Source organism: Anolis sagrei, chromosome 2, assembly GCF_037176765.1.
Source record: "Anolis sagrei isolate rAnoSag1 chromosome 2, rAnoSag1.mat, whole genome shotgun sequence".
NCBI lineage: Eukaryota > Metazoa > Chordata > Lepidosauria > Squamata > Dactyloidae > Anolis > Anolis sagrei.
The window spans coordinates 174,342,900-174,370,694 of NC_090022.1; the positions used below are offsets into that span (position 1 = coordinate 174,342,900).

Here is a 27,795-nt window from a genome sequence, read left to right on the forward strand (position 1 = left end):
TTTCCATTTGGGAAAGGCAATGTTTATTTTCACCAAGGGTCGACGCACTCAGGGAAGACAAAGTTGGAAAGTCTGGGCTTGACTAAAAAGGAGTTACTCCAGAAGAACAGGGAAGGCCTCACATGACCACAAGCAACACACGGACAGCTGCTCACCGGATCTGTGGGGAGGAGAAAAAAGGGAAGGAGTTATTCCTATTCCATTAGTCCCTAATTCCTTAGGCAACCTGGCTGAAAGTGGATTGAGATTCTCCAGATCTGTCTCAGCCCATCACACAGTTCAACCAAGTGACATTTATTCACGTTTAGGGTGACCATGGAGCCTCAAATGGTTGGACCATTGATTTCAAAAAGTGATGTGAATGACCTTTTGGAACAACATTAATAAACACGGGAAAGGAAATGTAAAGGCCACGGATATGCCAATTAAGGACCATAATTTTTGGGAGCAAGTAGAAGATGCCACATAGCAAGAAAACAAAACATATGTCCCAGTTGAGTCAGCAGGCAGATTTCAAGCTGCCAGTTAGATGAAGAAGGATAAGGAAAATATTAAATTCTGGTCGGGTTTCATACAAAGCCATATAGTGTATTTAAAGGAAAACGTACAAAGCCCTTGTTAGCCATCACTTCTCTCCTTTGGATATCTATAATTTCACATCATCATCATTCCTTTTTGCTGATATTTTAACCAGCTTTCATACTACATCTATCTGTGCATACAAACCAAGACGGTTTTAAGCAGTGTATTTTAATATTGTGATTTTATTTATTTATCGTGTCAGGAGCAAACCAAACAGTTGTGTTGCATTTTTTTAACAAACAAACAAGTTTTCAAGCTTGGTAGTTGATTAAATGTCTTTTGACCAGTATCTGGCCACTTGGAGTGCCTCTGGTGTTACTACAAGAAGGTCCTCCATTGTGCATGTGGCAGGACTCAGGTTGCATTGCAGCAGGTGGGCAGTGGTTTGCTCTTCTCCACACTCACATGTTGTGGATTCCACTTTGTAGCCCCATTTCCTAAGGTTGGCTCTGCATCTCGTGGTGCCAGAGCACAGTCTGTTCAGCGCCTTCCAAGTCGCCCAGTTTTCTGTGTGTCCAGGGGGGAGTCTCTCATTTGGTATCAGCCATTGATTGAGGTTTTGAGTTTGAGCCTGCCACTTTTGGACTCTCGCTTGCTGAGGTGTTCCAGCAAGTGTCTCTGTAGATCTTAGAAAATTATTTCTTGATTTAAGTCACTGATGTGCTGCCTGATATCCAAACAAGGGATGAGCTAGAGATGTCACTGCCTTGGTCCTTTCACTATTGGTTCCTACTTCCTGTCAAGTGGTGCAATACCTGGTCTGCGCCCAGTGGTGCAGGGCGCAGACACCCCGTGATAATGTGGCATGTCTCATTAAGAGCCACATCCTCTGTTTTAGCGTAGTGAGATGTATTCCACACTGGGCATGTATACTCAGCAGCAGAGTAGCATAGTGCAAGGGCAGATGTCTTCACTGTGTCTGGTTGTGATCCCCAGGTTGTGCCAGTCAGCTTACATATGATATTGTTTCTAGCGCCCACTTTTTGCTTGATATTCAGGCAGTGCTTCTTGTAGGTCAGAGCACGGTCCAGAGTGACTCCCAGGTATTTGGGTGTGCTGCAATGCTCCAGTGGGATTCCTTCCTTCAGAGCTCGGGATGAGTGTCTGTTCTTAAGGTGAAAAGCACATGTCTGTGTTTTAGATGGATTAGGGATCAGCTGGTTTTCTCTGTAATAGACAGTAAGAGCACCTAGAGCTTTAGAGAGCTTCTGTTCAACCATCTCACAGCTCCCTGCTTGAGCGGTAATGGCACAATCATCAGCATAGATGAAACTCTCTGTCCCTTCTGGCAGTGCTGGTCATTTGTGTAGATGTATTGCACCACTTGACATCCGCTGGGAAGTAGCAACCAATAGTGAATCCTCCGTTTGGGTATCAGCCAGCACGTCAACGACTTAAATCAAGAAATAGTTTTCTAAGATCTACAGAGACACTCGCTGGAACACTTCAGCAAGCAAGAGTCCAAAAGTGGCAGGCTCAAACCCAGAACCTCAATCAATGGCTGATACCAAATGAGACTCCCCCCTGGGCACACAGAAAACTGGGTGACTTGGAAGGCGCTCTGGCACCACGAGATGCAGAGCCAACCTTAAGAAATGGGGCTACAAAGTGGAATCCACAACATGCGAGTGCGGAGAAGAGCAAACTACAGAACACCTACTGCAATGCAACCTGAGCCCTGCTACATGCACAATGGAGGACCTTCTTGCGGCAACACCAGAGGCACTCCAAGTGGCCAGCTACTGGTCAAAGGGCATATAAACAACTACCAAGCTTGCAAACTTTGTGCTTTGTTTGTTTGTTTGTTTGTTTGTTTGTTTGTTAAAAAATGCAATACAACTGTTTGGTTTGCTCCTGACTCGATTAAAAAAATATCCTTATTATTTAGCACTTCGAAAAATATATATAAGAATCACCACTTATAGAAAAGGATGTTGGCTGCAAAAATTACAGACTGCTGAGATCTGTTAGATTTGGCAGTTCATTGTATTTTTATCACTTTCCCCCGCAAAAACTGTTGTAAGCAAACTCACATCTTAGAAAGGTGAGATAGAAAGTGTTTTAAATAAACAACACAGAAGGCTGTCGAACCAATCTGCTATTTATAGAAGGGTGGCTCTTTTTACTCTTTTTTTTTCTTCTTCCAGGCAATTCTAACAACATAATTCAGAAGCTGCCGCACTAAATTTCCACTAGTTTTGAGTACTAGCTCATGTCACACAACCTCTCACAATGCTTTCCCATTTTGGTTATATATTTGGCAGAAACTGTCAATATCCACTTGAAGGGAAGGGGAAAGGCCCTTCTTTTCTTTGATCTAGAAAGTCGACTCTCTTCTGAATGGCAGTATTCCAAACCATGATGTAAATGACTGCAGCATAAATTAAGTCTTGTTTTTAAATCAATAAGAAATGGACCTTTCTGTCAGAAATATATTACACAATTAGGCTTTAGTGTTATTGCATTACTACATACTGTAATTTAGAAAGTGAATATTTCACTAGAATATGAATGGGGAATCTGTCAGACTCTAAATGTTCCACTGCAGCTCCTCTCATTCCCAACTCATGCTGCTTAGGCTGATGGCAAGTAAATCCAACATCATTTGGAGGGCCAGAGGTTTCCCAAACATGGACCAGGAAATTATACTACACAAGTCCCATTAATTGTTCCCCTGCTCAAGGAGGACCCACCTCCTCCAAAGAGGTTTGTGCAGGAGAACTTCCCAGGATATATCTTCAAAAATAGCAACCAAAAACAGTCATTCACCATCACTAGATTTCGCTTGGACTTTCCAAAGTCATCTCCTGGTGAAGGGAGTTGGACTGGGTGGCCTTAAGTATTTTCTGTTGGTCAACGGGGGTTCTGTGTGGGAAATTTGCCCCAATTCTGTCATCCGTGGGGTTCAGAATGCTCTTTGATTGTAGGTGAACTATAAATCCCAGTAACTACAACTCCCAAATGTCAAGGTCTATTTTCCCCAAACTCCATCTGTGTTCATAATTGGGCATATGGAATATTCGTGCCAAGTTTGGTCCAGATCCATCATTGTTTGAGTCCACAGTGCTCTCTGCATGTAGGTGAACTACAACTCCAAAACTCAAGGTCAATGCCCACCAAACCCTAGTATTGTTGAAGGCTTTCATGGCCGGAATCACTGGGTTGTTGTAGGTTTTTTCGGGCTGTATGGCCATGGTCTAGAGGCATTCTCTCCTGACATTTCGCCAGCATCTAGGGCAAGCATCCTCAGAGGTAGTGAGGTCTGTTGGAACTAGGAAAAAGGGTTTCTATATCTGTGGAATGACTGGGGTGGGACAAAGGACTCTTGTTTGCTGGAGCTAGGTGTGAATGTGAATCCTGTGTGTCATGTTTGGTTCAATTCTATCATTGGTGGAGTTCAAAATGCTCTTTGATTGTAGGTAAACTATCAATCCCAGCAACTACAACTCCCAAATGACAAAATCAATTTTTTGAGTGATGGTCACTCCTTGGGTAGTAGGTGTCTTGTGGCCAAATTTGGCGGCAATTCATCCAGTAGTTTTTGAATTATGTTAATCCCATTAACGAACATTATATTTTTATTTATATAGATCTTTGTTATTGTGGTTAATTGAATCTATGTATTCAGACATCGTAGCTATTGGGAAGTTGTGTGAATATAAATTGGAGTATTAGAGCAGCTGATTTTAGACTGGCATAGTTATAAAGATCGTGCAATTGCTTGCCATGCCTTTTCCTGGAATTTCCCATTTGACTCAGTCAACTTTTCCCAGCCCAGTCAGCTCCCTTCATTCCCTACCGTATACTTGTCCCACTTCTTCTCTGGGTCATAGGGCTCCCACCGGCTTGCAGGGAAAATGTGTTTGTTCTTCTCATACCAGCTGCGAAGTACAACCTTGCCTGCATGGGACTGGAAGATTAGAAAGAAAAATCAGTGTGAAATCAGTGCTCATCCACTTCAGAAAAGAGGTGAGTGAGTGTGTGCACATGTTCAAGTTGCCTGTGAACTTTAGGTGATTCCATATATACTCCGAGGTTTGTTGTGCCAGTTCCTTCCTCTGCACCATTTAGTATTTGTTGGCAGCCCTCCACCCAAGTAATAGCCAAGCTTGACCCTGTTTAGGTTCCAAGATCAAATGGGATTTGGTGCTTTTAGAGTATTTAGGTAGAAGAACAGGAAAGAGAGCAGCCAATTTTCCCCAAATTACATTGGATTTGCCCATAAAAGGAGGAAGGGGAGGGGTAGAACCGACTACCTGAATTTAAGAGTGGAGTGACATTGGCACTACTTTTTTTGTTTCATATAGAGTTCATTCAGGAAGTAGGCCGACAGAGTCTAGGGCAGTGGTTCTCAACCTTTGGGTCCCCAGATGTTTTGGCCTTCAACTCCCAGAAATCCTAACAGCTGGTTAATTGGCTGGGATTTCTGGGAGTTGTAGGCCAAAATACCTGGGGACCCACAGATTGAGAACCACTGATCTAGGGCGTTAAATGAGGTCCAATCACCTTCCTCTTACCTCATCTTTTTCCACCGTAGCATCACTCAAAAGCCGAACATCATCATGGACGTCAAAATTGAACAGCGGCCCTGGATTAAAGAGAATGCACATAATAATAATAATAATAATAATAATAATAATAATAATAACAACTTTATTTTTATACCCCCGCCAACCATCTCCACTAGGGGACTCAGGGCGGCTTACAAGGGACACGCCCAAGATTACAATTAAAACACACATGTAAAACACTTTAACCAATTAAAACATCAGATTTATATATTTTTTTGTCGTGTCCGGAGCGACCTGAGAAACTGCAAGTCGCTTCTGGTGTGAGAGAATTGGCCGTCTGCAAGGACGTTGCCCAGGGGACGCCCGGATGATTTGATGTTTTATCATCCTTGTGGGAGGCTTCTCTCAAGTCCCCACATGAGGAGCTGGAGCTGATAGAGGGAGCTCATCCGCCTCTCCCCAGATTCGAACCTGTGACCTGTTGGTCTTCAGTCCTGCCAGCACAGGGGTTTTACCCACTGCGCCACCAGGGGCTCCATAAAACATCGATAAAAACAAATAACAGCACAATTGAAAGCAATATAAAAACAATACGGCTGAAAGAAACATAGCTGAGGTATAGATGCAACGAGTGCAATACATTTTTACAGAAGCACAGGGATGTGCAACAGTACAGTAAATTGGGCAGGAAATACTGTCATAACACATGTTGAGGTAGACGTATGCCAGTGTAAAGTGCGGAACTTCAAGTAGGGACAAGAAAGTTACTGGTGAGCTGCATAGTCAAAAGCTCACCGGAACATCCAGGTTTTTAGTTGACTACGAAAGGTGGGACCCTGTCTGATCTCCCTAGGTAGGGAGTTCCAGAGCCGGGGGCCACCACCGAGAAGGCTCTCTCTCCCTCGTCCCCATCAACCGTACATATGACGGCGGGGGGAGAGAGGGCAATGCCTCCCTAGAAGATCTCAAGGTACACACTGGTTCATAGGGGAGGATGCGATCGCGAAGTGAAGCAGTTCCCACCCCACAAACTGAACCTTTCTCCTCAAATATACTGCACTGTGATACTCCACAGTGCAATCTATATACCTTCCCCACCCATCCTTGTACTCACTGACACTGCTTGTCTCCAATCTAGTACTCCTGACTGCATTCAGTTACAGTCAGGGTCGGCTCAACCATTACGCAAAGTAAGCACTTGCAGTATAGTTGATTTTGCCCAGGGGCGCTCTTGAGGTGCTCTTGGGGGAAAATAGACCTTGACATATGCATGTTGTAGTTACTGGGATGTATAGTTCACCTGCAATCAAAGGGCATTCTGAACTCCACCAATGATGGAATTGAACCAAATATGGCACACAGTACTCCCACGACGAACAGAAAATATATATCACTGATTTGGGGGGGGGGGGGGACCAAAATACTGTTTGCTTACCATTGAAAATTACCTAGGGCCGCCTCTGGTTACAGTCCTTCACCAGACATAGTGCTGAGAAATTATGGAAATTGTAGTCCAAAGTCCCTAGTGGGCACCAGTTTGGACAAGGCTACACTACAGCCTTCAGTTCTTCTCATACAGAGTCCCTGAAATGGGCATCCCCCTGTTTCTTCTCTTTCTATATCCCTTTTGCCTGTTTCCACAATTGCTGCAGCCCTTTATCCATCCCCATGCTCTACCCCTATCATCTCAAACCCTCCAGAAAGGAAGGACTCCAAACAGACAGGAAGAGACTTACCGCTTTTCCCTCGAGCCTTGGTAACAATGAAGTCATAGAAGCTGTGATGCTAGAAGGACAGAAAGACGCGAGTTCATGGAAGGTATCTTACCCAAGTATTCCCCAGTCTAGACTGAGGAATCCAGTCAGTGGATTCACCCCATTTGTAGCAGATGGCAAATGCCATAAGATGGCAAATGCCATAAGAGGTGCAGAGTGAAGAACAATGTTTCTCTTGGGTAGAAAATCCTAACAAATTTCAGCCTACATTTACTCATAAGGTCTTCTTCAGGGAACTATACAAAATTGTGAGAGAATAAAATGTAGACATAGAATATCGTATTTGTACCGTATATACGCGAATATAAGCCGACCCAAATATAAGCCGAGGCACCTAATTTTACCATAAAAAAACTGGGAAAACGTATTGACTCGAGTATAAGCCGAGGGTGGGAAATGCAGCAGCTACTGGTCAATTCATAGATACCAACACAATTACATTAAGTGAGGCATCAGTAAATTAAATGTTTTTGAATATTTACATAGAATTGTAGTATAATATAAGACTGTCCAACTCTGATTAAACCATTATTCTCACCTTCTTCAATGTAAATGTGCTTATGTATCCTTCCAATAATAGAGTAAAATAATAAATGCAATAATAACAATTATAGAGTAAAACAATAAATGTAATAACAACAATAATAAAGTAAAATAATAAATGTAATAATAATAATAGAGTAAAATGATAAATATAGTAATAATAGAGTAAAATAAATGTAATAATAATAATAATAATAATAATAATAATAATAACAGAATAAAATAATAAATAACCTTGACTCAAATATAAGCCGAGGGGGACTTTTTCAGGCTTAAAAAAGGGCTGAAAAATTAGGCTTATACTCGAGTATATACAAGTATACTATCTATAGCCTGCATAGAATAAAACTGTAGAAATTAAATTTTAAGTAGGTATATACAGACTGTAGACAATGTAAAAGGTAAAGGTTTCCCCTGACATTAAGTCTAGTTGTGTCTGACTCTGGGGATTGGTGCTCATCTCCATTTCTAAGCCGAAGAGCCGGCGTTGTCCATAGACACCTCCAAGGTCATGTGGCCAGCATGACTGCATGGAGCGCCATTACTTTCCTGCAGTAGCAGTACCTATTGATCTACTCACATGTGCATGTTTTCAAACTAGTAGATTGGCAGAAGCTGGGCCTAGTAGTGGGACCTCACCCCGCTCCCCGGATTCAAACCAGTAACCTTTGGCCAGCTTCTGCAGCTCAACAGTTTAACCCGCTGCGCCACCAGGGACCCCACAATGTACAAAGGTAATAATGGGTTGTTGTTGTGTGTTTTCTGGGCTATACGGCCATGTTCCAGAAGCATTCTCTCCTGATGTTTGGCCTGCATCTATGGCAGGCATCCTCAGAGGTTGTGAGACTTCACAACCTCTCACGGTGCCTGCCATAGATGCAGGCTAACTAACTCTCTAGGCTGAGTTAGTTAGCAGGAGGAACTCTGGGAAGAGTTAGCTGATAACTCAGGGGACTATCGAGGATAGATAAGTCAGAAACTCATTACTATTTCTCTGAAGTAGAGTGAGGGATTTTATTACTAGCAGCTAGATCTCTTTGATTAGCTCTGTAGGTAACTAAGTGAAGATACTTATTCTAGCAACCATCAAGCTGTAATACTTTTGTAACAAGTCAAGCGTTTTGGGCCTCTCAGAAGTAGTTAGTTGTCTGTTTTTATAAATAAATCTTTTTCTATTTAACTTTCAAAAAAAGTCTCTATCGTTCCTCAATCTATCATTAATCCTTTGTGATAATTCCAGCATCTTTAGCAGGCTAATTCTACAGTCATTCTGGGAGCTAAGGGAAGAGCAGTGTTGGCAGAAGTGGGAAAAGTTTACCTAAAAAACTCATTTTAAAATCCTAAGGCAACTTGGGTTGGTGGCAGCTTTAAACCAAAAGAAGACTGAAAGACAAGCACTGTTCACTCTTATCGTTACACATATCTATCTACATCTTGCTACCAAATTGGAGGCACAGGGAAAAGTGAATTTTGGGGGGAAGAATCATCCTGCCCAGACATATTATCAATAAGCCTCCAGCCTCGCGTCACTGGTTGTGATATTTTTCTTCTTACTGGTGTCCAGTGGTGTGATACTACTTATAGTCCTTTACAGTGGTAATCAGCTGTGGGATATATTATAGTATATACATTATTATTGGTACCAGTGGTGGCAAGAGGCGTGATGGATTTATAATAAGTTATAATACTCTAGGTGGAAAAGATGTGTGTATTCAGACACTGGCTCTCTAATACATTATGGCAGACAACAAAAGAGAAAAGTGCTGAAGAGCAGAATAGTTTTAACATGTTGGGCCAGGGTTATCCACTCACATGTGGGATTATGAGATCCTCCTTGATGTACATAAGTTGTTCCACACCAGCAGACCTGTGGAGGGAAACACACATTAGAGACTGAACCCAGTTGCTTTGGCTCTCTTTCTCCTTCTACCCACTACTCCAACATCTGATCATCGGAAAATCCCAATTGAACATGAGTCTCAAACTACATGCATTCCACCTTTAGTTTGCTTTCTATACTCATGTATGTGTGTCATTCTGGTTAAAAACTTGCATGGAAGCTCTAAAACACTGTATCAAAATATATTTTTTCACCCTCTGTACACAAAAAGGATCTGTGTACATTCTAAGCTTTAAAGCTTCAGTCATTGGCCATGTATGCACCTGAAAATACAGTATATACTATCTCAATGTGTACCTAATGCTGCCTGGGCAGGGTTTGTTGTTCATTCATTCAGTCGTTTCCAACTCTTCATGACCTCATGGACCAGCCCACGCCAGAGCTCCCTCACCTCCCCCAGCTCCTTCAGAGTCTAGCCAGTCATTTCAAGGATCCCATCCATCCATTTTGTCCTTGGTCGGCCCCTCTTCCTTTTTCCTTCCATATTCCCCAGCATCATTGTCTTCTCTAAGCTTTCCTTTCTTCTCATGATGTGGCCAGAGTACTTCAACTTTGTCTCTACTATCCTTCCCTCCAATGAGCAGTCGGGCTTTATTTCCTGAAGTATGGACTGGTTGGATCTTCTCGCAGTCCAAGGCACTTTCAGAACTTTCCTCCAACACCACAGTTCAAAAGCATCTTCCTTCGCTCAGTCTTCCTTATAGGTCCAACTCTCACATCCGTAGGTAACTATGTGTAATACCATTGCTTTTACTATGCGGATCTTCATTGCCAGTGTGATGTCTCTACTCTTCACCATCTTATCGAGAATGGACATTGCTCCCTTCCCAAGAAGTAAACATCTCCTGATTTCCTGGCTGCAGTCTGCATCTGCAGTAATCTTTGCACCTAGAAATACAAAGTCTGTCACTGCCTCCACGTTTTCTTCCTCTATTTTCCAGTTGTCAATCATTCTTGTTGCCATAATCTTGTTTTTTTATGTTTAGATGCAATCCAGCTTTTGTGCTTTCTTCTTTCACCTTGATTAGAAGGCTCCTCAGCCTCTCCTCGCTTTTGGCCATCAAAGTGGTGTCGTCTGCATATCTAAGATTGTTAATGTTTCTTCCAGCAATTTTCACCCCAGCCTTGCATCCGTCAAGCCCTGCAGGGTACATTATGTATAATATTTTCCTAGGTAACTGCCATTGTGCAATGAGTTTATCTATTAATGAATCACTTCCATTTCATAGATGAAGATTTGAAGCTAAGAGACAGTGACTTTGCACAAAGCCAAGATTTGAACCTGGGTCTAACAGAGTCAATTCCAATACTCGTTAGAGTACAATCACTTTATACTTCAGATGAAAGGAGGGAGAAATTTGGCCTGAAGCCCTGTCTCCACAGCGTGGTAGACATATTGGAACTGAGAAAACAGCACCAGGTGCATCTTTGTTAGGGAGGAAAAGCAAAGCTACTACCAATACTTTGCTAGCTAGAAGATTCTGGACAGTGTCTCGATGCAGGCACAAGATCCAAGTGTGTGTTTCAGACCACAAAGAATGACACAACTACTTTATATTTATAGACTGTACATAACTTTGGGATAAAGGGGCTAGAAATGTAGCCCTGCAGCACCCTGCCCACTCTGCCAAAGTCTTTACCGGAGTTCACTGAAGTCCTTACGCAAGATCTCCAGAGCTTTTTGCAGAAATTGCTGAATTGTGTTCCCCTTCTTCATCTGCACTGCGGAGAAAACACGAGTCAGTCCAGAGTGGGTTGCTCTCCCTGACATAATTTGCAAGTCAAAAACACACTCTGGTGATTCCCCAACCCATGTGAGTGTTCATATAGACATACCCTGCTTTCTCTTAGCACTTCAAGACAGTGTATAGACAGTGCCCATGTTACATGTTACAGACAAGATGGGTATGTTCTTAAGTTCAAGTTTTATGTAAGTCAGAACAGGTACATTTTTAAGTGCAACTCCAGCCACAGCCACACACACACACACATATTTTGGATAGTATAGGGACGGGTTAAAGCTCAACTGATGATAGGCCCTTTCTATGCACCTTAGTCATTCAATTGCAGTACATGTTTTTAATGGAATTTATGTTATTACTATGTTGTTGTTTTTTATTAATCACTTCCGACTCTTTGTGACTGTAAGCGACTGACTGAATGAATAAAAAACAACATCCTAATAACATAAATTACATTAAAAACATGTACCCAGAGTAACTGAATGACCAAAGTGCACAGAAAGGGCCCATCATCATTATGCTTTATTTGAGCATTTGTATACTTTTTATTTTAATTTCAATTTTTTTATTTGTCATAAGTCTACCAATGTTATCTTGTATTTTTTGTATTACTTTGATGTGCTTGTGTCATTGAATGTTTGCCTTTTTGTATGAAAACTGCCCTGAGTTCCCTCAGGGAGAGAGGGCAGTCTATAAATAAAGTTTATTATTGTTATTATCATCATCATCACCCCATATAGTGTTTGTTTTGCTGTCTGTGCTCCTGTTCAGAAGATTTCACCTCACTTTCTGGGGTTCGTAGTTTAGTGAGGGGCCTTAGAGCTTTTAGATACTGGTAGCTGTGGACAAGTCTACATAGGGACCACCAAACGCAGCATTGCCCAAACATGAATCAAGGAACATGAAAGGCACTGCAGACTACTTCAACCAGAGAAATCAGCCATAGCAGAGCACCTGATGAACCAGCCTGGACACAGCATATTATTTGAGAACACAGAAATGCTGGGCCACTCCAACAACCACCATGTCAGACTACACAGAGAAGCCATTGAAATCCACAAGCATGTGGACAATTTCAACAGAAAGGAAGAGGCCATAAAAATGAACAAAATCTGGCTACCAGCATTAAAAAAACTCTAAAATGACAACAGCAAAACAGCAGAGAGGAAACAACCAGGCACATCTTAACACCTCTCAACAAAAGATTCCCCCAGGCTCAGCCAGGCCTTCAAATGCTAATCAAGGTGGTCAGTTGAAACATTCACACCTAGCTCCAGCAGAGAAGAGCTCTTTGCCCCACCCCAGCCATTCCACAGATATATAAACCCATTGTCCTAATTCCAACAGACCTCACTACCTCTGAGGATGCTTGCCATAGATGCAGGCGAAACGTCAGGAGAAATACCTCTAGAACATGGCCATATAGCCCGAAAAACCCACAAGAACCTAAAATTTATTATTATTTATAATTAGTGTAATGGCTGACTCCTAACATCCTCCAGACCCAACTACTTGCTTCTTTTCCTAAACTGTGATAACATTGGCAAGGAGCAAATCTCACCTTGACAGTTCGGCGGTGGCCAGAGCCATCCCAGTAGCTGAAGGTAATTTCAATTTCTTCACCTAGCCAGAGATGGGAAGGAAAATAAATTTTAAAAAAACCCTGAGGAGAGAACCAAGCCTGATGAGCTCTGGTAACTCCCTATAAGGATTGTCCTCCTGCCCGCGACTCCCTGCCACAGAAGCATTGTGTTCCTCCACTCACTCTTAATTTTCTCCTGTTTGCCCTCCCACTCCTGGCGCAGCTCTTCTCGCAGGCGGTTTTCTTCTTCCTGAAAATTAGGAGGAAAAGGGGCAACAACTCATTAGTTTGTGCTGCAAGAAGGACTCATCCAAAGGGTGAAAACAGACCAAAGTGCCTTAGAAGATGAAATTGGGCAAGGAACTGGGTACTTTCACAGGCACCATTTATATAGCACAGTATGACCCCTGTATTTATAAGAGCTACATTCCCAGACTTTTTGTGGATACATGAAACTGCAGTTAATTGCAAACTCTATTGAAATGAAGGACTTCTTGCCCAAGAATACTAAAGAGCCACATTGGAGGACTTTAAAAAGCCTAAAAAGGCCAGATTTTGTGAGAAGTGGATAAATGAGACTGCAGGTTACTGTCTTGCAAATATGGCAATCATAGTATACTTGTATTTTTACACCTCTCTTTCCTTTAATTCATTAATAATTACCCGTATATTCCGGCATATAAGACGACTGGGTGAATAAGATGAACCCCAACTTTTCCAGTTAAAATATAGAGTTTGGAATATACTCACTGTATAAGACTACCCCTTTTCCAACATACAACAAATAAAAAATTTAAAAGCATCAGATTTGATTTCAATATGGTAATTTTCCTATTACTGTACCTCCTTCTCTGCCTCTCAGATCTCGCACATGCGCACCTGCACTACTTCACTGCAGGAGTGAGATCTGAGAGGCAGAAGAAGAGGTACGGTAATAGGATATAAGGGCGGGCCAGAAAGTAAAAACTGTTGTGTTTTTCTGGGCCCAGAGCCACTCTATCTCTTTTTTCCATACTCCGGGCGCCCCAGACGCCTGCAGCTTGCTCCGCCCTTCACTTACACTTTCCCGGTGAGGCGCCCCTTCACCTCACCATCGGGACCGCATTAAGTCCACGAATCCTGATGAATGGATTTGTTTCTACCGTACTTGTGCAGCGTAGCCCTTAACACTTTCATACAGTCATTGCATACGGTGGGGACGAGGCCACTGCCATTTTTGAGCTCCCCCCACAATATGCAGCAACCAATCCAGATTGGAAGTTTCAGCACCCACTCTATAAGACGACTCCCGGCATATAAGACTACTCCCACATATAAGATGACTCCCATGCATAAGGCTACTCCAGCGTATAAGACGACTCCAGCATATAAGACAACTCCCATGCATAAGACTACTCCCACATATAAGACTACTCCCACATATAATCATAGAATCATAGAATCACAGAGTTGGAAGAGAACTCATGGGCCATCCAGTCCAACCCCCTGCCAAGAAGCAGGAATATTGCATTCAAATCACCCCTGACAGATGGCCATCCAGCCTCTGTTTAAAAGCTTCCAAAGAAGGAGCCACCACCACGCTCGGGGCAGAGTTCCATTGCTGAACGGCTCTCACAGTCAGGAAGTTCTTCCTCATGTTCAGATGGAATTTAAGACCCCTGACTTTTGAGAAGATTTTCTAGGGTTAAAAAGTAGTCTTATACGCCAGAATATATGGTACGTTTATATCCCTCTTGGTCGCTTCTGGAGCTGATACCAAATGAGAGACTGGGCAACTTGGAAGGCGCTGAACAGGCTGCGCTCTGGTACCACGGGATGCAGAGCCAACCTTAAAAAATGGGGCTACAAAGTGGAGTCCACAACATGCGAGTGTGGAGAAGAGCAAAATACAGACCACCTATTACAATGCAGTCTGAGCCCTGCCACATGCACAATGGAGGATCTTCTAAAGCAGGGGATGTGGCCCTCCAAGGTCATTTACCCGGCCCTCACTCAGCATCAACCTAAGTCTGAAGTGACTTGAAAGCACACAACAACAACAATCCTATCTCATCAGCCAAAAGCAGGCCCACACTTCCCATTGAAATACTAATAATTTTATATTTGCTAAAATTGTTCTTAATTTTAATTATTGTAAATTATTTCTTTATTGAAATTAAGTGTTTTTTTGCACTACAAATAAGATATGTGCAGTGTGCATAGGAATTCATTCATAGTTTTGTTTCTTCAAATTATAATCCGGTCCTTCAACAGTTTGAGGGACTGTGAACTGCCCCTCTGTTTAAAAAGTTTGAGGATCCCTGTTCTAAACCAACACCAGAGGCACTCCAAGTGGCCAGCTATTAGTCAATGGATGTTTAATATAATGCCAAGTTTTAAAACTTTGTGCTTTTTAAATACGTTACAACTGTACCTTCGGTTCGCTATTGATAAGATAAAGTCTGGTGCATGAGGCTCTTTTCTCTATCACTTTATCCTCACAATAATTGAGTCAAGAGCATCAGGCTAAGACAATGTGACTAGTCCAAGGTCACTCAAGGAGTTTCAGACCTAAATGGGGACTAGGACCTGTACTTCCCTAGTCCCAATCCAATACATGAAAGTGGCTTTATAATAATAATAATAATAATAATAATAATAATAATAATAAACCTTTATTTGTACCCCGCTACCATCTCCCGGAGGACTCGGTGCAGCTTACAAGAGGCCAAGCCCAAATACATCAGTAAAAACAACAACAACAATACAGCAAAATAAACTCAAAAACAAAGCAATAAACATTAACAACACACCATGACGCAATCAAAATCTATGGCAAGGCCAAATGTAATAATTAAAATTAAAATATGCTGGGCATTACCGGGTAAAAAGGGTTGGTGTTTGGAGGGGGATGGACATGCAGATATCCTGGATCTCTGATAAAATGTGTTTGGGGACATAATGATTGGAGTTTCCTTATTCTGGGAAGGCACACTGAAACAATCATGTTTTCAAGCTCCTCCAAAAAATTGCCAGCATTGGGGCTTGCCTGATGTCTTTAGGGAGAGAGTTCCAGAGTGGAGGGGCCACCACCGAGAAGGCCCTGTCCCTCATCCCCACCAATCGCGCTTGTGATGCGAGTAGGGCTTCTCCAGATGATCGAAGAGATTGTGTGGGTTCATAAACAGAGATGCGGTCTCGCTTTCAAAGGAAGGCATGTAAGCACCTTACCTCACGGTCACGATCAGGCAGGAAACTAGTGTCCACGTCTGGGTTCTTCCCCAGTTTCTTCTTCTTGGGAGGGAGCTCTAGGGAGAATGAGGATATATGAATGAATAGGAACCTATTTTCAGAATCCCACTGCTTCAACCCAATAGCCCGTCCCATCTGTTTTCTGTGGTCCTACTTGCCATCATTATTCCAGACCTACTGAGGTGTTCTCCACTGCAAAAGTGCTGTTCCTCTCACCTTCCTGCTCCAGCTCGACTTCGTCCTCCTCCTCCTCAGCTCCATCCTCTTCCTCTTCTTCATCCAAAGTGAAGGATAAGCTTGAGATCTTACGTTTCTGTTCCTGCTTGCGCTCTCGCTCCCGCATCCGCTCCAGCTTCCTGTAAGGCCCAAAGCACAATCCTCTCTGAGAAATGTGGGAAGAGGGTGTGAATTTTGGTGGGATCTTTGAGAAAGGTAGGGAGCTGAGAAACATTAGGAGTAGGCACCCTCAAACTCTGGCCCTCCAGCTGTTTGGGCTTCCAGCTACCATTCAATAAGCTGGCTCAGGCTTCTGGAAGGCCAAAAAGGTGGAGAGACTGAGTTTGTGGATGCCTGATTAAAAGAATGCTAGAGGGAAGGAGTCAATGTAGTGTAATAGTTTCAGTGTTGGACTACAATTTTGAAGACCAGGGTTTGAGTCCCCACCCCGCCATGAAACTCACTGTATGAATTTGGGCAAGTCACATTCTCTTGACCTCAGGGAAAGGCAAGGCCAAACCCCCTCTGAACAAATCTTGTTGAGAAAGTTCCATGCAAGTTAATTGTGTGTTGCTTGAAGGAATACAGAAATCAGTCTGTATGAAATGTGCACTTCCAACTAACAGCTTACATCAGAGAAGGGAAATCTCAGGCTCTAGGGTCAAATTCAACCCTTTTGGAGCCTCAATCATAGTTTTTTTTACCCACAACGCAATCACAGAGCGGTTTCCCAACTTTTGTGTTGTTACCCATTTTAAAAGGCTGAAACATCTCTCGTAAAGCTTTCACAAAGATCTAAAAGAAAATATGGTACAATATTTGGATCTCTCCCTCTTTCATTTGGTCCCTCACTACTAGGATGTATCTGCTCCCCCCCCCCCCCCCAAATCTCATCAGTCTTACATTCTTACTGCTGTCCTACATTCATAACCAGTTACTGTATATACTCAAGTATAAGCTGAGCTTTTCAGCCCTTTTTTAAGGCTGAAAAAGCCCCATCGGTTTATACTCAAGTCAAAGTTATTTATTATTTTACTGTTATTACTGTTATTATTATTATGACATTTACATTATATAACTCCATTATTATTATTATTATTATTATTACATTTATTATTTTACTCTATGTATTGTTATTGTGCAGGTACAACTGTACCAGGAGCTATTTTGTTTGCTTTGCATTGAATGTTTGTTGTAGTCCTGAGTTTCAGGGGCTCTGCAGATAGGTGGCTTCTTTTGGCTGCAATCATAGGGCAAGCCACCTGTCAATTATAGTTAGGTTCCCTGGTCCCGCCCCCTTTTTGGGTTTTTGGAGGGAATAGGAGCCAATTTGGGTTCAGTCTACACAGAGAAGCTTTTCATGCAGGACATAATACCAAGAGCTCCTGTAGAAAGCTTCGTCTTCTACGGCTTGGCCGGGGAGATATACAGCCCACAGCTTGGCCGGGGTTGTACAGCCCTACAGCTCCTTTGCTGAAGGACTTCAGCCAGCCATCACCGAAACCTGAACTCCTTTTTCCTCTGAAAGTCTACAAAGCTCTGCTTGGTAAAGGTTTCTCGAGGAAGCCAGAAGCAGTTGGTACCGGGTGTAGGGGCTCCACGCCAACAGAGGCAAAGACAGACTGCCCAGATTAGAAGTTAAGGATTTCCCCATTAGTTAAAATACCAGTCATGAAGATAGTGCCTGTTTCCTGTGGACAAGATTGAAAGAGCCTATAGACCGTTAAGAAAGCCTTAAAGTACCTGTTTGTTTTCATTAATAAAGAACTTTGTTGAACCTTTAAGCAATCTAAAGACTCTGTTTTAAGGAAATCCAAAGGCCTTTAATCTGAGGCAGCCCCGGCGTCCCGTTGGGCACACAGAATTTATGTCCTGTCTACAGTCTGATGCACAGGCCCAGCGTGCGACAGCACAGTTATTATTACATTTATTATTTTACTTTTTTATTATTGTTATTATCGCATTGTTTTACTCTACTTATTATTATTAGAAGGATACGTAAGCACATTTACATTGAAGAAGGTTAGAATAATGGTTTAATCAGACTTGGACAGTCTTATCTTAAATTAGTTTAAAGTAAATATTCAAAAACATTTTAACTTACTGATGCCTCAATTAATGCAATTTTATTGGTATCTATTTTTATTTTGAAATTTACCAACAGCTGCTGTTGCATTTCCTTAGGCTTATACTTGAGTCAATAGGTTTTCCCAGTTTTTTGTGATAAAATTGGGTGCCTCGGCTTATATTCGTGTCAGCTTATACTTGAGTTAATACGATAAGTAATCCAGTTCTTATCTATCATTCCATCTTCAATAAATACAGAATAAATTTCTTATCTTAGGGCTCTTCTACACTACCATATCATCCAGAATATCAAGACAGATAATCCACATTATCTGCTTTGAACTGGATTATCTGAGTCTACACTGCCAGATAATCCAGTTCAAATCAGATAATCTGAATTTTATACATCTGTGTAGAAGGGGCCTTTAGCTACCTAGAATACATACAAGTCCATCCAACAACTCACAGCTGCAGCTCTTTGGACTGTTCTTTTTTTGCCAGCTGCTTCTCCCGTTCCTTTACAAGCGCTTCTTGCTTGGCCTTCATGTCATTCAGGGTCACCAGGCCTGTACACAGGTAAGGCAACAGACTTTTTAGGTTTGAGTGTATAGCAAATGGAATCAATATAGCCAAAATGGGGTTAGGAAGAAGAACATTGGGTTCATTTTTTAATAGTACACAGATACACTTACCCACTGTGCTGGACTTCAGTTCTGCTTCCACTGCATCGTAATGGGCAGAGAATTTCTTGTCGATGTTTGATTTCATGATGTTTTCCTGCCATGGGGAAAGTACAGTTCGCATTTGCTACAAAAATAGAGAAGCTCCATGACCTCCCAATTCCTAAACCAAACTTCTTGGATCAAACTCAAAGCCTAGAGGAGTTCCTGTTATGCACCACAACTTCCAGAATCTCATAACCTAATGGTTATGATTAGTAGAGGATTCCGGGGGATATCCTCCACCTCAAAAGTAAATGACTTCAAGCTCTGGATAAATCTCCAGAAATCTACTATTGTCCCAAGGAGAGGAGAAGTAAAAGGCAATGTGATGGGGGGGGGGGGGGGTGACAGCTACCTAACAAAACCTGGCCTGACACCAGTAGGCTAAATCTGACTGTTAGCTATAACTAGAGCAAACTCACTGAATCAATGGGAAATTATACACATATAAGAATAACAACACTTGGTCACTGAATCGGTGTAGCCACTGAGTCAAGTGCTCTCCTCTATTTCAGTGACAAAAATAATCACTCATACTCTATGGTAGAGGTCCTCAAACTTTTTAAACAGAGGGCCAGGTCACAGTTCCTCAAACTGTTGGAGGGTCGGATTATAATTTTAAAAAAAAAAGAATGAATTCCTATACACACTGCACATATTTTATTTGTAGTGAAAAAAACACTTAAATGCAATACAATAATTGAACTGAAGAACAATTTAAACAAATATAAACTTATTAGTATTTCAAGGGGAAGTGTGGGCCTGCTTTTGGCTGATGAGATAGGATTGTTGTTGTTGTGTGCTTTCAAGTCGTTTCAGAGTTAGGTTGACACTGAGCGAGGGCCGGGTAAATGACCTTGGGGTGCCGTATCCAGCCCTCGAGCCTTAGTTTGAGGACCCCTGCTCTAGGGAAAGGATCCAACACTGCTATCCTAATGGAACAGCTTCCAACAGCAGAACCTGGAAGGGTTCACTTCTCTTTTTAGCTCCTCACAATCACTTTTGCACCTTCAAAGCTAACTCCAAAAAGGTAAAAGGCTTGGGTGAAGTTTTTGGGTAGCCCAGTAGGCTGCAGGGACATGTAGAAAGGAAGATAAAGAATATTATTTCCATAGAAGACGCCTGCTAGAATGAGGTAGCTTGCAAGGTGTGACCCCCAGGCTGCACACAACCCACGGGCTATTTTTGTGGAGCCTCTCTGTTCCTCAAGTTCCATATTTTTAAAATTTCCTCAAGGTCATCTAAGGAGCACCGGAGGCTCTTCTGTCATTTAGGAGAAAGATAATTCTGAAATGATGGGAAAATGCCTCCAGGAGGTCTTTCAAGGCAGTTGGGGGTATTTTTTCATTTTCCAAGAACTGCTACCTTTATCCCAACTACATTAGACTTTACCGCACACTTCAATCTAAAGGTCTTGGCCAAAATACATATTTTCTGCCCAAACATTTTCATTTTTTTTTAAAAAAAAAGATATATCACCTTTCCATTAAGAAAATAATAAATTCAGCTGGAGAAACACATATTCCACAGCTTGGGTGTCCTCCTAGGTTCAGCGCTGACGCTTGAAGCTCAGGTGTCGGTGGTGGCTGGGAGGGCATTCGCACAATTGAAACTCGTGCACCAGCTGCAACCGTACCTCGTGAAATTGGATTTGGCCACAGTGGTCCATGCCTTAGTTACCTCTAGGTTGGACTATTGCAATGCTCTCTACATGGAGCTGCCCTTGAAGACGGCCCGGAAACTCCAACTGGTCCAATAGGCGGCAGCCAGACTATTAACTGGAGCGAATTACAGAGAGTGGTCAACCCTCCTGTTTAAGGAACTCCACTGGCTGCCGTTTATCTATCGGGCAAAATTCAAGGTGCAGGTCTTGACTTACAAAGCCCTGAACGGTTTGGGACTTTCCTACCTGCATGACCGTATTTCTATCTACGAACCCACGCGATCCCTTCGATCCTCCGGAGAGGCCCTTCTTTCGCTCCCACCCGCATCACAAGTGCAACTTGCAGGGACGAGAGAGAGGGCCTTCTCTGTGGTGGCCCCCTGGCTCTGGAACTCACTCCCCAGAGACATTAGACAATACCCCACACTGGCAATCTTTAGGAGGAATTTGAAAACCTGGTTATTCCAATGTGCCTTCAGTGATTGAATGTAAGATTCTCCCTGACCACACTTTGCACAAAATGTCCTTAGATGCACCTTATTTTAAGGGTTGTGCGATGAAATCCTTCCTCATTCTTGGAGCCTCCTCCTTATAAGTTACACTGTCTTATCTCCCAGTGTTTTTAATTTTTTAAAATAATTTTATCCATGCATCTGGCCCTGCCTAGTGAAATTCCCTGTGTTTTTAATGTTTGATTTTACATTGTTGTGTTGTATATTGTTTCAATTTTGCATTTTATGTATTTTGCTCATTTTATTGTGTTTTGTGTTATATTGCTTGTATTGTATCGATGGCCGTGTCCTCATGTAAGCCGCACCGAGTCCACCTGGGGGAGATGGAGCGGGGTATAAATAAAGTTTTCTTTTATTATTATTATATTCAAGAATTCACACAGCTACACAGGTGATGTTGCTCAAAGGAATTTCACTACTTTGATCAAAAGTCACATTCCACGAGAAAGGTACATTGGCCATAGTGAGAAGCTATTATAACAAATTGGAGAGAAATAATAATAATAATAATAATAATAATAATAATACTTTATTTATACCCCACCACCATCTCCCCAATGGGGACTTGGGGCGGCTTACATGAGGCCAAGCCCAAACAACCAATTACAGCAAAATAAAACCAAAACACAAGCAATAAACAACAACATCATAATTACATAAAACATATGAATAACATTAAAGATATAAAATTACAACACCATTGGGAACACCATTGGGAAGTGCTAGAGATCTTTCTACTAAAATCTATACTGTAGGAGGAGAAGAACCAAGCAGGAAATGCTGTGGTCATGTTAGGAAGACAAAGTGTTTGCAGAACAAAGCCCAAAACAAGGCAATGGGGCAGCATCCATCTGAGAGACTTTCAAGCAATGATATACAGCATTTTAAAATCCAACATGGAATAGAAGGAAACAAGCAAGGTGAGTAAAAAATTATCAGAAGAAGGCCCTGTTGGGAAAGATCTAAACACTGGAACATTATTATTATTATTCAGGGTTGTAAAGTTAGTTTTAAAAGGGCAGGAAAAGAAAGCTAGGTCCATGCAGTAGTAGTAAATGGTCACCCAGGTCCAAAATGAAGAGAATGGCAGTACCTGTGAATGCATCTGGGTCAAAACAAAGAAAGAGAAGTCAATGTGAATGTCAGCTACAAACCCACAAATCCATCAGAACAGTTGGAGGAAGCATTCTTTAACAATTTATTGTTCCTTGACACTAAACACATTTTGTGGGATTTAAATGGTACTGATGTCAATAAAACTGTTCTTATGTTTTGTGTGTTGAGTCAGGACAGGGTGTGATGGCCATGAGACAAGTATTATTGGATACTATTACCTGAACATGGGTGCACTGGGTTTACTACTTAGCTCAGGGGTCCACAAACTTTGTAAACAGAGGGCCAGGTCACAGTCCCTCAAACTGTTGGAGGGCCGGATTATAATTTGATTTAAAAAAATGAATGAATTCCTATGCACACTGCACATATTTTATTTGTACTGCAAAAATCACTTAAAAACAATACAATAATTAAAATGAACAACAATTTTACCAAATGCAAAACTTATTAATATTTCAATGGGAAGTATGGGCCTGCTTTTGGCTGATAAGATAGGATTGTTGTTGTGTGCTTTCAAGTTGTTTTAGACTTAGGTTGACCCTGAGCGAGGGCCAGGTAAACGACCTTGGAGGGCCGCATCCGGCCCCCGAGCCTTAGTTTGAGGACCCCTGGCTTAGCTCATTCATGACACTAGCTCGGGTGTGATATAAGGTGACAGATGTGAACTGGGGAATCCCTTATTAAAAGCATAATGTAAACTCTATATTTTGACTGGTTTTTTAGCAACTACATTTTGCAGCAGTGTTATTCAGGTTGCTAGCCCTAAGAGATCACAAGCGGCCCTTGGGCAGATCTCGTATTTGATGGAACGAGGTAGCGGTTAAGCTATTTGGTTAGAAATTGAAAAGAAAAGCACAGGAATATATATTTTGGCAAATGGTAGATTTGCATGTAGCCCAAAGGAGTGGATCGATGACAAATCAGGACAGTAATCTCTATATATATGTAAGTCAAAGTAGGTCTGTTTGCACCACAAAGGTTGTTTGCTAGGTAAATGATTGGCTGTTACTGAGTGAAGTGGCCATCTGTAATGTCACTTGGAAAGAAAGATGACACGTGTATGAGAGGAATGGAGGGAGGAAGGAAAGAGCCACCAAGAGTGCCACGGAGACGTTGTGAGGTAGATCCTCTCAGAGTTGGAGAAAGGAAAAAGGTGACTGGAAGAGAAAAAGAAGTGAAAGGAGAAGGAAAACAGGGAGGGAAGAGGAAGGAAGGAAGGAAGGAAGGAAGGAAGGAAGGAAGGAAGGAAGGAAAAGGAGGAACAGGTATGAGGGAAGGAAAGAGAAGGGATGAAAGCTGGAGAGCAACAGCCCCCAACACCGGGTTTGTATGCTAGTCTGTCAGTAAGGAAAATACATTATGTTATGCACACACAACAAGCATGCACACACACAGGCTGTTAACATTCTTTGTATTGAAGAGCATCCTTCCCTTATGTGAGCAGTACAAGCAATCCAATAAGAACCTCATCAAACTTTAAATCCAGTTTCTGCCTCCTGCAGAATTCTGGGGCTTGTAGTTTAGGGAGGGGTCTTTATACTGCCCAGTCAGAGAGGTTCTGGGCTCACTAAACTACAAACCCCAGAATTCTGCAGTAGGTAGAAACTGGATTTAAAGTGGATCCATGCTCTAGTGTGATGAGGCAGTAAGACCTCATTTCTATCTCCTTCCTCCCCAACATTTGTACTTCCAATCACCTCAGCAATGCGTTGCCTCATCTGCTCCATATGTTCACGCTGCCGCTCTCTCTTCTTCATCAGTTGAAGTGCCCGGCCAGCCTCGCTGGCAGCTCCTTTGTACTGCGCCATGGTTGTCGATGGACCTGGAAGGCACAAGGCGCATAGTATTTTACAAAGTTGCAGTCTATTGTCTGTTCTCACAAGCAACCCCTTTCCATAAACAAACTTCTTCTCTGTTACAAGGAGGCACTTTTGGACCAACTCCCAGATGCCTCATTAAACATGGACTTGCAGTCCAAAACATTTGGGCGGACTCTCTCCCTTTTGGCTGGAGGTTGAAATTGGGACTTTCTTTATACAACCCATGGCTTTTCCCTTTGGCTCATATCCCAATTCCTAAAAAGAAATCCTTGACTGGCTCTGTCTCTGCTATCTGAAATGCCTGGGATCAAAAGTGCTTTCTATTTCTTCTTGGGTTTTTTTTTCCAGATTCTGGAATGTCTGTATTTGCATCCATGTAAATAAAGCAACATCTTGGAGATGGGATGGAACCAAGTCTTCATTTATCTTTCTTTTTTGGATTATATGTTTATTTATTTCTTATTAGCACATTTATTTATTACAATGTCTGGGTTGTTGTAGGTTTTTTTGGGCTATATGGCCATGTTCTAGAGCCATTCTCTCCTGACGTTTCGCCTGCATCTATGGCAAGCATCCTCAGAGGTAGTGAGGTCTGTTGGAACTAGGAAAATGGGTTTATATATCTGTGGAATGACCAGGTTGGGACAAAGACCTCTTGTCTGCTGGAGCTAGGTGTGAATGTTTCAACTGACCACCTTGATTAGTATTTGATGGCCTGGCAGTGCCTGGGGCAGTCTTTTGTTGAGAGGTGATTAGATGTCCTTGTTTGTTCCTCTCTGTTGTTTTGCTGTTGTAATTTTAGAGTTTTTTAATACTTGTAGCCAGATTTTGTTCATTTTCATGGTTTCCTCTTTTCTGTTGAAATTGTCCACATGCTTGTGGATTTCAATGGCTTCTCTATGTAGTCTGAAATGGTGGTGGTTGGAGTGGTCCAGCATTTCTGTGTTCTCAAATAATATGCTGTGTCCAGGTTGGTTCATCAGGTGCTCTGCTATGGCTGACTTCTCTGGTTGAAGTAGTCTGCAGTGCCTTTCATGTTCCTGGATTCGTGTTTGGGCAATGCTGCGTTTGGTGGTCCCTATGTAGACTTGTCCACAGCTGCATGGTAGACGGTAGATTCCTGCAGAGGTGAGAGGATCCCTCTTGTCCTTTGCTGAGCATAGCATTTGTTGGATTTTCTTGGTGAGTCTGTAGATAGTTTGTATGTTGTGTTTCCTCATCAGCTTCCCTATGCGGTCAGTGGTTTCCCTGATGTATGGCAAGAACACTTTTCCTCTGGGTGGATCTTCGTCTTTACTCTCGTGGCTTGTTCTTGGTCTTGCAGCTTTTCTGATGTCTGAGGTGGAGTATCCATTGGCCTGTAGGGCCCAGTTTAGGTGGTTCAGTTCACCTTGGAGGAGGTGGGGTTCACAGACACAGCATATTATTTGAGAAACCTGGCTACCAGTATTTTTTTAAAAGAACTCTAAAATTACAACAGCAAAACAACAGAGAGGAAACAATCAGGCACATCTAATCACCACTCAACAAAAGATTGCCGCAGGCACTGGCAGGCCATCAAATGCTTATCAGGGTGGTCAGTTGAAGCATTCACACCTAGTTCCAACAGGCAAGAGTTCTTTGTCTCACCCTGGTCATTCCACAGATATTGTTGTTCATTCGTTCAGTCGTCTCCGACTCTTCGTGACCTCACGGACCAGCCCACGCCAGAACTCCCTGTCGGCCATCACCACCCTAAACTCCTTCAAGGTCAGTCCAGTCACTTCAAGGATGCCATCCATCCATCTTGCCCTTGGTCGGCCCCTCTTCCTTTTGCCTTCCATTTTCCACAGATATATAAACGCTTTTTTTCTTAGTTCCAGCAGACCTCACTACCTGTGAGGATGCTTGCCATAGATGCAGACGAAGCGTCAGGAGAAAATGCCTCTTGACCATGGCCATACAGCCCGAAAAAACCTACAACAACCCAGTGATTCCGGCCATGAAAGCCTTCGACAATACAATAGATAGATATTTTCTAAAGAGAAGATTGATGGTGCATCTACATTGAAGAATTAAGGCAGTTTGACACCGCTTTAACTGCCATGGCTCAATGTTGCGGAATAACGGGAATTGTAGCTTTACAGGGTCTTTACCCTTCTGTGCCAAAGAGTGTTGGTGCCTCACCTAACTGCAAATCCCAGCGGTGTCAAAGCGCATTAATTTTACAGTTCAGACGAACCTGAAGGGCAGAGAGGGCATGGGGATGGAAGTGGGAAGCCTCAGGGTGAGGAAACTGATGAAATAAAACAAACCTGGTCGAGCCTACGAGAGACTGGATCCCCTTCCTCTCTTTCCGACAGACGAAAAGCCTCTTTTCCAGTCTTGGATCTTACCAGATGACTTCAACTACGTCATTGAGACGCGACCGGAAACGAGCCCTGCGCTCTTCCTGTTTTCCTTTGCAAGTTGGGTTACGCGGAAAGAGGTCGAATACGTTGGTCGCAACATAGACTTCCGGTACAAAAGCGAAGGCTGCGATTGGGTTATTCTCACGCTTAGTCTCTCTCTGCGATGAAGGCCCACAACTGAGTGGAAGAACGGCTTCGATGAGAGTCCGGAAGTGTAGAGAACAAGAGTCAAGGGTCTCTATGGATGCAGCTCCTCTGCTCTGGCTCAATGCTATAGAATCCTGGGATATGTGGTTTTGGGAGATATTGAGCCTTCTCCTCCTGCAGGGAGGTCTGGCACCACAACAAACTATAAATCCCGTGCGTTCTATGTTGTGCCTGACATTTTAGCATTTTTTTGTATTTGTCGTGTCAGAGCAGCCAGTCCATTATATTACATTTCTAACAGAACAAAGCAAACAAACAGAAAAAATACGCAACTTGTGAGTAGCTGGTTGGTAGCTGGTTAAATGTCCTTTGACCAGTATCTGGCCACTTGGAGTGCCTCTGGTGTTGCTGCAAGAAGGTCCTCCATTGTGCATGTGGCAGGGCTCAGGTTGCATTGCAGCAGGTGGTCAGTGGTTTGCTCTTCTCCACACTCGCATGTCAAGGATTCCACTTTGTGGCCCCATTTCTTAAGGTTGGCTCTGCATCTCATGGTGCCAGAGGGCAGTCTGTTCAGTGCCTTCCAAGTCGCCCAGTCTTCTGTGTGCCCAGGGGGGAGTCTCTCATTTGCTATCAGCCATTGATTGAGGTTCTGGGTTTGAGCCTGCCACTTTTGGACTCTCGCTTGCAGAGTGTCTCTGTAGATCTTAGAAAACTATGTCTAGATTTAAGTCGTTGGCATGCTGGCTGATATCCAAACAAGGGATGAGCTGGAGATGTCTCTGCCTTGGTCCTTTCACTATTGGCTGCTACTTCCCGGAGGATGTCAGGTGGTGCAATACCGGCTAAGCAGTGTAATTTCTCCAATGGTGTAGGGCGCAGACACCCCGTGATAATGCGGCATGTCTCATTAAGAGCCACATCCACTGTTTTAGTGTGGTGAGATGTGTTCCACGCTGGGCATGCATAGTCAGCAGCAGAGTAGCATAGCGCAAGGGTAGATGTCTTCACTGTGTCTGGTTGTGATCCCCAGGTTGTGCCAGTCAGCTTTCGTATGATATTGTTTCTAGCACCCACTTTTTGCTTGATGTTCAGGCAGTGCTTCTTGTAGGTCAGAGCACGGTCCAGAGTGACTCCCAGGTATTTGGGTGCGCTGCAATGCTCCAGTGGGATTCCTTCCCAGGTGATCTTCAGAGCTCGGGATGCTTCTCTGTTCTTGAGATGAAAGGCACATGTCTGTGTTTTAGATGGGTTAGGGATAAGCTGGTTTTCCCTGTAG

General features: G+C 42.8%; 1 protein-coding gene across 1 annotated transcript; it reads right to left on the reverse strand.

The window, feature by feature from the left end:
* On the reverse strand, positions 1 to 26,404 carry FAM50A (family with sequence similarity 50 member A). Its single transcript, XM_060763254.2, has 14 exons — positions 26,277 to 26,404; positions 23,860 to 23,984; positions 18,842 to 18,926; positions 18,616 to 18,715; positions 16,083 to 16,222; positions 15,846 to 15,922; positions 12,819 to 12,885; positions 12,615 to 12,676; positions 10,952 to 11,028; positions 9,224 to 9,278; positions 6,830 to 6,878; positions 5,100 to 5,170; positions 4,382 to 4,492; positions 1 to 160 (listed from the first exon to the last, which is right to left on the reverse strand). The coding sequence occupies exons 2-14, from the start codon at positions 23,968 to 23,970 to the stop codon at positions 152 to 154; spliced, it is 1,014 nt and encodes a 337-aa protein (XP_060619237.1). The 5' UTR covers positions 23,971 to 23,984; positions 26,277 to 26,404; the 3' UTR covers positions 1 to 151.
* Positions 26,405 to 27,795: the final 1,391 nt, after the last annotated feature.

What these genes read in the sequence shown, in the direction of transcription:
- FAM50A (XM_060763254.2), bottom strand. Translation starts at nt 23,970, where the DNA reads ATGGCGCAGTACAAAGGAGCTGCCAGCGAGGCTGGCCGGGCACTTCAA. An exon ending in AAGGACTTCAGTGAACTCCG is followed by an intron (nt 9,279 to 10,951) that starts GTAAAGACTTTG and finishes TTCCCTCCACAG; the next exon opens with GTCTGCTGGTGTGGAACAAC. An exon ending in CTACGGTGGAAAAAGATGAG is followed by an intron (nt 4,493 to 5,099) that starts GTAAGAGGAAGG and finishes CTAATCTTCCAG; the next exon opens with TCCCATGCAGGCAAGGTTGT.